This window comes from Salminus brasiliensis, chromosome 4, assembly GCF_030463535.1.
Source record: "Salminus brasiliensis chromosome 4, fSalBra1.hap2, whole genome shotgun sequence".
In the NCBI taxonomy this organism is placed as follows: Eukaryota; Metazoa; Chordata; class Actinopteri; order Characiformes; family Bryconidae; genus Salminus; species Salminus brasiliensis.
In genome coordinates this window covers 21,204,746-21,216,778 of record NC_132881.1, presented here as the reverse complement: position 1 = coordinate 21,216,778, position 12,033 = coordinate 21,204,746, and the positions used below count along the sequence as shown (strand labels likewise).

Sequence of the window (12,033 nt, the reverse complement as noted above, 5' to 3'; positions counted from 1 at the left end):
TTATGACAGTATTTCATCATGAAAAAAAAAACAATAAAAAACAATTATCTCCATTTCGACGGTTTTTAGATTTATCCGTGGTTTGAGGCCTGTAGCTGCTCTGTACACTGTGTAAGTAAATCTGGATAAAAAAAATCTCTAAATTATTTGGAATAGACAATTTTTTACACTGGCTTGTATTCAAAGTTAAGAACATTTTTGCGTTCTCCTGTAAACTCATAATTTTGGAGATACATGTTTTTCATTGGACAGCGACCATAATGTCATGTCAATTGAACTGTTTTCTACCCCTGTGAGAGAGCTCGTGCTGTGAAACCCAACCATTCATGGGGCGGAGTCAGGCTGATACAGACCCGCCCATGCAGTGTTTTTATTGGTTCGAAAGTCTGTCACTCACTTGGTTTCTCCTTAAGTCGTCTTTTCTAGTTTATTCTACCTACCCTTTTATATTCTGGTACTTAATGTAATAGAATGGTTCCACAAATAAAAACCTAAAAACAAAGTGCTCGAAAATGACATCTTTACAGTGCCAAAATAGATTTGGATCATGGAACATAAATGGATTTTTGGTGAATTACAAAATAAATATACATTTTTTTGGAACCATACTAGGCTGTGTTTCCCAAAAGCATAGTTGCTAACTATATTAACAACTTACATAGTTGGAACCAGTGACTTGTGGCTTCCATTGTTTGATAGCTAGCTATTTAAGTCTCTGAGCTTTAGTGCTAACTGGTGGGGTATGAGCTTCTATTACTTGTTAGCTACATTAGTCCTGTAGCTGCATGCTACTGTTTTAAAACTGAGCTGGTGAGGTGGAGAAAAGGTGGCGCCTGAAAGAGTCCTGTTAAACTAAAGTCCGACCTAAGGGCCCAAAACAGCTTCATCAGCAACATCTTGGAAAAAATGCCTGCCACGGAGGCCTGACCGCATGGCCAGGGTGGTGACAACTGTCCAGATCGAACCGGCTTTCCACAGAAACCTGAAGACATTTCTTTAAGCATTAATTATATTTACTGTTATGAAACTAATAACATCAGAAATTCAGCATTCAATGACAAAATAAAAACTCATGCTAAGAGTTTTTGGAACTGGAGTAAAACACCCAAAAAATGTCATCAAAGATGACCCAACTATGATCTAACACCTAAACGTAGTCTTAATGTAGAACCCAAAAGCATAAAACTAGAACCCATTAAACCAGACAAATATTATATCATTATTTATTGCGTGAAATTATACAAAATGACTGTGAATGCAAAAGTATGTGAATTGTCCCTTTCAGTATGAGTGTAATCAAGCCTGGATTTGTCTAGTTTTATAATGATCTACATTATTTGGTTAACTGCTTAATAAAGTAACTAAGGGAGCAATTATAGAGCGGATGCATTGTCACGTTCCCACTGAAACACACCCCCTTTAGTTGGCCTGAGTGGCCAAACCGGAAATGAAACAATCAATTATTTGTTCAAGCTGCAGCTTTTTAATTGCTTTACTGGGTAATTCCTGTTCATTCTAAAATAACCAATATATGGTCTCTAATGTGTCTGAAGTCCAATTCTCCAGTTCTGACTCATTTCAACCTCAAAGGTATCGCAGGTCTGTCTCATATTTGTCTAATTGTATTTCTTGTAAGCAATTTTAGGAGAAAGATCTAAGGCAATCAGCCTAACCAGCTTCTGTGATAGTGGTCTTGTACAGGGTCCACACAGTGTCCTTTCAGACTCCATGTCCCCAGACTCTTCCAGAGCAAAGGCCCAAGGTGCTCTGGTACCAAGTATGGTTATTGACAAACCTTGTGTTTGAACGTAGTGTTTATGGTCAAACTGTGAGTAGCACAGAAGTCCAATAACATCCCACATTTCTAGTTTAGATTAGACTATAATATATATTAGACAATACATTCATAACCCTCTTATCTTCTGGGAAAAACTCCAACTGTGCAGCTGACAGCCTGGCGCCTCTCACCCTAGACAACTCCTATATGGGACCATGAACCTTCCCCTTTTGGGGGACTTGTTTCCAGAACCCAAACTGTGCGTAGTAGTCAGTCCAACTATGCTTTGTTGTTATCTCTTAACCTCTCGCACCAGCTCAGGCTCCATACCTCAGTGAGGAACCGTGTACCAAGAACCGGTTTCTTTTGCAAAGGTCCTTGACACCTACTGCCTTGGCCCTTTTTCTGAGGGTCCAGACTTTTGCATGCATAGTGCTCCAGATCAATCAGCATCTGGGTACAGATCTGATCCCATTTGCTGTCAGTCTCCTCTTCCTCATCCTAAAAAATAAAACTTTTTTATAAGGACAGATACAGTTTGTGTTGTCTTGCGTATGCATTTCTCAGCTAATGCTTTAATGCACTGACATTTACACACCCCAGGTTATTTTAACACAAACAATAATTGTTTTGTAATTGATTATATTTGTTGATGAGGTTTTATATAAATATTGTTGGCCTAATATTCAAATAATCAGAAAGAACCTGGTTGTTTTATGATTGAACAAACGGAGTTCCATTTTTTAAAGGCATATTCTATTCGCAATGCCATGGATATTGAAAAGCTCCTTAACCTTGAGTTTTTTCATTAAAAAAAAGCTCCTGACCCAATTGAGAACTGGGTCTGAGCATGAGGCAGTGTGAGTTCTTCTGCAGGGCTGTCATGTTCTAAGGTGCATTGGTTCTGTCACACAGTACTTATGAACGATGCAGAAGAATAGGATGCTCACAACAGTGATCATGGTCATCTACAAAGGGTTTTGTCTGTGCAAATGTGGATCATCTGTAATGATTGTGTTTACCTTTATTTTGAATGTACAGCTCTTCTTAATAAATACTGCATTATGTTGTGTAAAGAAATCACTCAACCCCACGTAGAACAGGGCTCTCACTGGCATCACAGGATGTCCATAAATACACAGCTCAAAATGAGTAGTATGTTCATAGTAAAATCATGCACTAGCTCTTTGTCACCACTTGGGAGCACACTGCCGTTCTGTCTATACCTCTGATATTCAAATGAAGTAGAGGGGGGGACTTGGCTTGTCAAGTCAACCAGGATAGCTCTAGTGACCAAACTGCATAAATCCTATCAGTTGTCAAAATCCTGTTTCTTTTTTAACCACCTTCTTTTTCTACAATATCACTTTTCTCTTAGGTGACGTTTCAGTTCCAGTCTGTTTTCCTGGCTTCCTTCTTTTTACAGGGCTTTTTTTCCCCTGCACTTTAAGTATAAAAAGCAGTTGCTTTCTCCTTCACTCTTGCTTCATTATTGTTGTAACACAAGTGCAGACCATGGTTATCCTGCATAGTGTGGAGTCAAACATCAGATTTCTCTATAGACTTTAGGGGACAAGTACTTCAGATGAATATCCTCCGCTGAGTAAAGCTTACTGACATGAAGAGGACATACTTGTTGGAGACCTTAATGAGGAAGAAGAAATCTGGATCCATCAGACCCTGAAGTGTTAAATCCCCAAAGGAAGATTTTCTCTGACACAAACCATACATTTGATTATTGTTGGAAAACAGAAGAGGGAGCTGTTGCTTCAGTTCAAACACATTCTTAAAAGCTCACACTGACGATGTATAAGCATAAGCAAACATCTAGAAAGCAGTAACCAGTGCATAGTTAAATGTGTAGAATTTGTGCCAAGTACACTTGTGAGGAAGAAAATCTAAGTTTCACTTAATTTTATTTCAATCTGCCGTGCTGATTTAACTTCTGGACTGCTGTTGCTTTCCTTTTCTTTTTGCTTTACCATGTATTACACCAAAAACATAGGACAAGAAACGCCTAACAAACTGTAGGCCCTATGTTGATGGATGCAGGATGTACTGTTCTATAGGGAACTTGAGGAGTGTTTGGGCCTGATACTTGTTTTATCCACCTCTGCCCCTACAATACCTGGCCAGGAGCTGATATGAGAATCAGGTGTGTTTGAGTGAAGAAACCCTTAAACTGTGCATGAATCTCACTTCCAGCACTAGGTCTTTGGGCTCCCCTGCAGTAGTGTGTGTTCTGGGGTTTGTACTGCAAACATATGAATGTAAAAATCATAGTTTCAAAGAGTACTAGAAGGAGATACAAACAGTAGTTCTGTTAACATATTGGTCCTCAATGAGGTCTGCTATGCTGCGCCTATCCATTCTGCTGCACACTGACCTCTGTGGGGCTTTAAGGCCACCAGAGATCACCAGGGCTACAGCAAATGACACAGTCAGTATTTTGTCCATGATTGCTGATTAAAAAGTTTAAATAAATATTAAAAATGGTATTTATCATTTTGAAAGTTTATATTTTACAGCTGTGAATAATATGTATTAGTGTCTACATTGTATATCAAAGCTATTACATTACACAAAGTTTTTAGCAGATAATATTTAGCAGACTAGAGCCTTAGTCTCCAGCTCAAGACCAGCTTTTGCTGGTAACTGGTTTCAGATGGCCTAAGCTGGTCCAAAGTGGTGGAAAAGCTGGTCATCCAGGTGAAAACATACCTGGTAAGCAAGCTGGTTAAGATGGATGATCTCTGGACCAGCAAAGCAGATGATTTATTTGAGTTGATGATTTAGCTGGTCTATCAGCTATCAGCTTGGTCAGGTTCTTTATGCTGCTATAATCAAATCAAATCAAATCAAATTTATTTGTATTGCAATTTGTATTGCAAACTGTTGTTGTCACAAAACAGCTTTGCATAATCAGTTATTAGTAAAAGACACAAAAGATCAATAACCCTAAAAGACATGAAAAATCTAAGACCCCCAGTAAGCAAGCCATTGAAGACAGTGGCAAGGAAAAACGAGAGGAACCAAGACTCACAAGGGGGACCGCTCCTCCTCTGGTCTGGTCTTTTTTTATTTTTGTACTACAATTTTCTTCTTTTTTTTTTTTTTCATTTTTAGCTAAAAAGCACAAGTTAAGCTTTGATCAATTTTGGCAACAATATTTTGGTGGCTAAAATACTGATGCAATCTTACCATTAGTTATTTGTCATTGTTTGTGCAAATTTTGACTGACAAGGAGTGCTGATAATTCCAGAGAACCCAGCATATGCTAAGAAGAAATTAAAGATCAGTGCAAACGTACATAGAATAATGAATAGTGTTTGTGTTATCTTGTCCACCCCCTGAAGGAGGGCATGTGTTTATGATTATTAATTAATTAAAGAATTAATGCAGAACTGGTCACAGTTTTCACAGTTTTGCTTGGTAAGTTCACAGTGACCAGTTGGTCAGAAACACATAATAATTCAGCATGAACAAGAGGGCATTTCACAGAGGAAGGAAAAAAATATTAGTTCAGCAAACAGAGGCCTGCCACCCCTTTGAGTTTGGAATGTGTGGACTTCCGAAGCTGTGGCCTCATTGGCTATCCCATAGCAGTTTGTTCCAGTTTTCCCAATGTGGAGGCGTGCAGTAGGAAATACAGTCACTTCGAGTCACTTCTTGATTCACCTGGCCTAAAGATGGACAAGCCGAGATGGATTATTGTGCTTGTCTCACTCGGACTTCTGCACCAAGCTGCAACTGGTGTTCATATGGAGAAACTGGCTGGCAGAAAAAGATGTGCAGACAAGGATTGCTCATGTAAGTCCATTTGACATAGATCATGAATTGAATAATGTTTCTTTTAAAATCTCACTTTATTTGGTTCTAAGGGCACCTGCTAATGCAAGGTAATTTGTAACATGGGCACAGCTATTTAAACAGGTTAATTGACATTTTCTATTGGCTTCTAAGGCTTGGATTCACATCTGGGCTTAGCAAACATGACTGGGCATAGCAAACACACCTAGGCAGCTGTTGTACTACACCCCAAAGGTGTTCTACTGAATTTGAATCAGTGACTTAAAAGGCCACTGAGGAACTCATTATCATGTTCATGAAGCCAGTGTAAGTAGACTTTTGCTTTGGATGTGGTGCATTATCATGCAGGAAGTAGCAGTTAGAATATAAAAGATAAACAATGCAAACTGTATTAGAATGTAAATTATGACCATAAAAGGATGCACATGGTCAGCAACAATGCTCAAATTGACAGAGGCATTCAAACATTGATTGAGTGCTATTACTGGGCCTAAAGAGTGTCAAGAACACATTTCACACACCATTAAACCACCCCCATTAGCCTGGGCTGTTGACCAGTCCATGGTTTCATTATGTTTTGGTGAATCTGTGTCCACTGCAGCCTCAGTTATTGGTTCTTGGCTGACAGAGGTGAAATCAGTCTGGCCATTCTCAGTTGACCTCTCTCATCAACAAGGTGTTTCTGACTGCATAACTACTGCTCACTGGATGTTGTTCAATTCTTACCTCATTCTGAGTAAACCCTGGAGTATGTTGTGCTGAAAATCCCAAGAGTTCAGCAGTTATAGAAATATTTAAACCAGCCAGTCTGACACCAAGATCACGTTTTCCCATTATGTGGACATTACCTGATGTTCAAAAAACAGAACTACACTAAATTAATTGTTTTGCATCAAAGCACTAGACTTTTTAGCTACTGTTACAACTAACCCATCAATTATTTTTAGTCTACATTAATGCCTACTTTTAACACTTTGATTCTCTTTGAATATTAGGTTGTCAGCATATTTTATCCTTGGCAGACTACCTCTTAAACAAGTCAAGGCACTGCTGGTACACTTCTTGTCTTTTTCCCCCACTAGATGTTATCTCAATGGCTGAAGCTCTCGAGGACTACGTCGCTCCTGATTGCAGATTCATTAACCTGAAGAAAGGCCAGATGATTTATGTATATTCCAAACTTAAGCCTGTAGAGGGAGCTGGAGTCTTCTGGTCTGGAAGTGTGAGTATCTGAATTGTATGACTGCAGCTGTCGTCTGTGATTTATTTCTCTCCTCCTATCAGCCTGTGCTTTGTCACATATTTTGATATGTGCGTGACTGAATTGCCATATCTTCAGATGGAAGAAGAACCGATTATAGCTGCTGTTCCAAGATTGTGGCCAGCCTTGCATTGTTATAACAAAAGCCCACTGCTCTTGTTCTAAATTCTTGTTATGCTCACAATGTACACAGGTGTGAATGCTTAGCAGATTGTGTTTGAGGTGTATCTGAGTAGGAGATATGGACACATACACAGAGCAGTAAATTTACACATGTCTACGGAATTTTATATATAATGTAAACGATGTTAAAACAGTGGTAAATCCAAAAATGTAAGTTTTCTTTGGGGACTACTTTGCTTGTACCTTGGTGTCATGAATGGCTTTTAAAAATGTGTCTAGGCTATATGATTTTGTTTACATCTTTCTTAATTATTAGGTTATGTTAGATTTTCCCCTGCTCTCCCCTACATGATGTATTTGCTTTGTCAGTCTACTTTAAGTGCATTGTAGAGAAAAAAAATGTTGCTTCCTTTAAATACTAGGTTGTGTCAAAGTCTTTTATCTTTGGCAGACTGTTTCTAAAACACATCAAGGTACTGCTAAAAACTCCTTATCTTTGGGGACTACTTTGCCTGTACCTCTGTGCCATGAATGGCTTTTAAAAATGTGTCTAGGTCATATCGTTTCCAAATTATCATAAAAATGAATCCAGGCCAAAATCTTCTCAGAACTATTATAAAAATAAAATTAAAAGATTAAAATCCAGATGTAATATCAAAAATTTCAAAATTGTATTCCATCATTTTATAAGTGTTTGAATGGTTGGAATTGACCTTTGGAACAAAAAAAAAAAACTTGTAAAATGGACTGGAAATGGGCTGAATTTTGGGATACTAAGTACTACCCACACACACCAGCATTATGTGCATGAAGTCACATTTACATACAATCACAAACTGAGACACGTGCAGGATGTTAATTGTCTGTCACTTATGGATTTCATGAGTTGAAGTGCTGTAAGGAACTTTCTACAGCTTCTAAAGGGTCTGTGACACATGTCACCGTGGGCTCCAAACGTTTTAGTTTTTTTTTGTACAGGTTTATGGTGATCGTTATGTGGACCAAATGGGCATCATTGGATACTTTCCCCGCAACTATGTGAATGAGACGCAGGTTTTTAAGAAGAAAACTATGGAGTTGCCCACGCTGGTGAGTTTTCTCTGCCTCCACTTACTGCAGTCATCACAGAGCAGGTACAAGTTTTATGTGTTGGACACTCCTCTTGGTGTGTAATAAACTTTCCTGTTATTTTGTGTATGTGTGTAGGATATGGACTTCTTCTGTGCTTGAAGAGGAGACACAGTGCAGTGAAAGAAACAAATGTCAGATTCTGCTTTGCTTCATTCAGTAAAAATACTGTTGGCAGGATATCTCTTAATCAACGTACATTATATTACTCACTTTTTTATCAGAACAAAGCTTATAATATACTTTCTTTCAGAATTGAAAAAACTCAAATTTTGACTTCCACCTGTATTGAAAAGGTCACAGTTATCTACAGTATTCAAAAATCTAAAACAATATGCTTAAAACCAGAAGCCAGTCTGGTTTGAAAACAAGCAAACTAACCAACAGTATTCCTGTCAATTTTGCCTGTATTGGATTATTGTACTATAGCCAAGCAGCACTCCTAACAGTATTAACAGTATTTACCATACAATTATAAAACAGTACTTTATTAACTCATATCTTATGTGTCCTATTTTTCTATTGCATTCTTTTTTTGAGGTACCCATAAGACATTATTCAAAAAGCAGTAATTCATTTTGCATTCATTTGTTTGACACTGTTTTTGTCACATTTCCTTTAAGACTCAGACATGGAGATCACCTTTGTTCTGATTGACTGTCCTGCTTTGTGTCTCATTCAAAAAGCAGACCAAGCTGAAACACTCCTTATAACTTCAGCAGAATTGGGCGGGACTAAAACTGCTATAAGAAAATTGGAATACCTTGGTTTTAGTGACATCACAAATACACTGAATCAAAATGGGCTGTTTGTTGTCCATAAACATGAACACTACATTCTGAAGCAGTGTTTGTTTCTATATGTTTTTATGATATCAAGGCCTGCTAGTGTGACAAGCTACTGAAAATATCCACTTCATCTAATTTTATTTTTACTGCAAAATAAACAATGCATTGGAGGCATGCACATGTCTATGTTTTTGAAACTGAATGGTAAATTTATTTCTCGGAGGAAAAAAAGACTCAAGAAAGGCATGTTAGGTGAAGGGATCCTCCTGAATTTGCTTGAAGAATGTTTCAGTGGCCACCTGGAATAACCTTCGTTATCTGAAAGCACCAGAGGGCAACACTATTTATGTGTTGATTCATTTCTCTGGGGATGTATTTTGTGCTGTGGCTGTCTGATGGCGTTGAATAGCATAAAATTGAAGGTAATTACCTTGAAGAGCATTCTCTCTTTTTCTGTCTCCCCCTCTCTCTCCCTCTCTCTCCCTCTCTCTCTCTCTCTCTCTCTCTCTCTTTGCAATGGCATTAGTGGATATTACTAAATTCAATTTGCGATCATGAATAGAGCTTTTGTTTTCCAGTGTCAAGCTGTCAATTACTTATTGCGGCAGAGGGAATCGTAACCTTATTTCGGAATATTTTGCTGTGTGCGTGGAATACAGAATGTCAGCTTCTCTAAGGAGCAAAGCCAGAAAATCTCCGCACCAAATGACTAGATGTGACCTTTACATCATTGTCCTATTACTAGCCGAAAAATTACATTAAGCTTGTATGGGAGCTCTGAAAAGAGGTACAACATCAAAATGTAATTTGGACAGGGCCAATGCACGCTTCATCAGCATGAATGGAAGCTTGCAGTGTAAAGCACAGAGGAGGGAGGAAGACGAGATTCTGGAGCTGTAGCCTGGCAGGATAGGATGCCCTGGGAGGAGGGGTTGGGGACTGGGGAAGTATGTTAATGCTCCATCTGTCAGCCAGGACGGAAGCTCATGCTGACCTTGGAATGATGCAAATCACTTCTGAGGACCACTGATGTTGCACTGTGAAAAAGTTCAGACACCTGCTCATCCACATTTCTTCTGATGTCAAGGGTATCCTTCTCCACTGCAGTCACAGCCTCTAGTCTTTAGACGTTATGTTGGAACTTTGCTGTGAGGATTTGATTGCATTTAGCCATGTGAGCAGTAGTAAGTTCAGCTGTGATGTAGTTTTATATTACAATCACCACTCCAGCTTACCACAACGGTAGTAGATGGAGCTCCACACTGCTCCACAGCCCAATGCTGGGGGATTTAATTTCGTGCAAGATGATGCTTGTCATGGTGACCGCCTTTCTATTGACAGTGTTTTTTCTGGGAGGCCATACATGCTTGTGTCAGCAAAGGACAGCAGTGCACATTAAAACATCCATATGGAGTAATTTCTGGATACATTTGAACATACTGTGTGAGGGTAGCAATGTTATCTTACACAGGCTATTCTGTATGTGGCTGTAGTGAAATGCTGGTACACAATGCTGCATTCTTACCCAATAGTAGCAATCTTTGTGAGTAATGGCATAACAGAGCAAATCAACGTGAGTATCAGTGAAAGGAAGCTGTTGGGGAAGTATGTTAATGTTCCATCTGTCAGCAAAGACAGAAGTTCATGCTGACCTTAGAATGATGTGAAACACTTTTGAAGACCAGTGACGAGGTACACTATGATATGGCACACACACAAACAAATGCACAGTTTTGTGGTATGTTTTCATTTCTTTGTGGGGTGTTTCTTTTTACCTTTGGTATAGGGCTGCACAGCATATTGGTTCTTAGACTTTATTGTCATTTAAATTTACACTGTACAGTGCGCATAAGAACAACATTTTGCATTGGCTTGAGGTAGTTATGAAGTCAACAGCAGTATTAATACTGTAATGTAATGTTGTTGTTATATACAGTGTAGAGCAACGTGTAGTAATATATATATATATATATATATATATATATATATATATATATATATATATATATATATAAATAAATATGTAGAAATTTAATATATCAACAGTAATTTACAATATATTGCACTGGAGCTCCTAGGTATGGAGTGCTTAACATATGTGTTATTGTAGTATATTGTACTGGAGTATATTGTACTGGAGTGATTGTACTGGAGTAATCAAAAAGAATAGAGCAGCTTTTTTAGTTCAGCAGTTATTGCATGTGGAAAGAAGCTGTTTTTGAGCCTGAGGTGAGGATGGGAGGGCTCTCTGTGTATGTTCTGGGTTCTGGTCAAACAGTAACTTGTAGCAATGTCCTGTATGGAAGAAAGTGAAGTCTGCTGAAATAATTCTGCTGTCTTTACCACCCTATGCAGGGACTTCCAGTCAGAGGCACTGAAGGCCCAGACTGAGGTACAACTGGTCAGTACCAGGTGGTTCACCTCATCTCTGTAGTCCAGGGAGTTGTCATCCTGGATTAGGCCCACAACTGTTGTGTCGTCTGCAAACTTCACAAAGTTTGCTACACCATTTCAATACAATTATTGCAATGTGCACATGCGCAATAGTCAAATCACAGGAGTCAAGTCAAGTCAAGTCAAGTGGGTTTTTATTGTCATTTCAACTATATACAGAGTACACAGTGAAACGAAACAACGTTCCTCCAGGACCATGGTGCAACATAGACACAGTGCATAGAGAACACAAGTGCAACACAATACAAGTGCAGACAGACAGACAATACAACACAATACAGACAAAGATCATCAAACAGGCACAAAGAAAGGTACATACAAAGGTTACAATGGTAAAAGGTTGTGATATGTCACATGTATGTATGTGTATCACTTGTAAATACCACTTTATTGACTGTGTGAATGGTACAAACGGTATTTCCCGTTTTTAAACACCACTCAAATGCAGCATCAGAGCCACAAAATGCACACACAATGCAAAGCAATGCCCTATACCCCCTGTTATATGACCATGATTGTTGCTGTTGTGTGAGGGCTCTTGGTGAATCTTTTGAAGTGACGGAATCCTGTGAATACAAATCTTCACATATGCTTATAATATGTGCAGCCTGTCTCATTTGCATAACGTCAAACAATATTCCTTTATACTATGTTATTACATAAACCACTCTTATCTAGCTAGCTGGCTAACA

General features: G+C 38.6%; 1 protein-coding gene across 1 annotated transcript; it reads left to right on the top strand.

Annotated features, from left to right (window-relative positions):
* The first annotated feature begins 5,233 nt into the window (after positions 1-5,233).
* On the top strand, positions 5,234-9,062 carry LOC140554026 (otoraplin-like). Its single transcript, XM_072676835.1, is given in 5 exon segments — positions 5,234-5,375; positions 5,377-5,587; positions 6,670-6,809; positions 7,950-8,060; positions 8,178-9,062. Coding segments are annotated over 5 exon segments (606 nt in total). The 5' UTR covers positions 5,234-5,255; the 3' UTR covers positions 8,202-9,062.
* Positions 9,063-12,033: the final 2,971 nt, after the last annotated feature.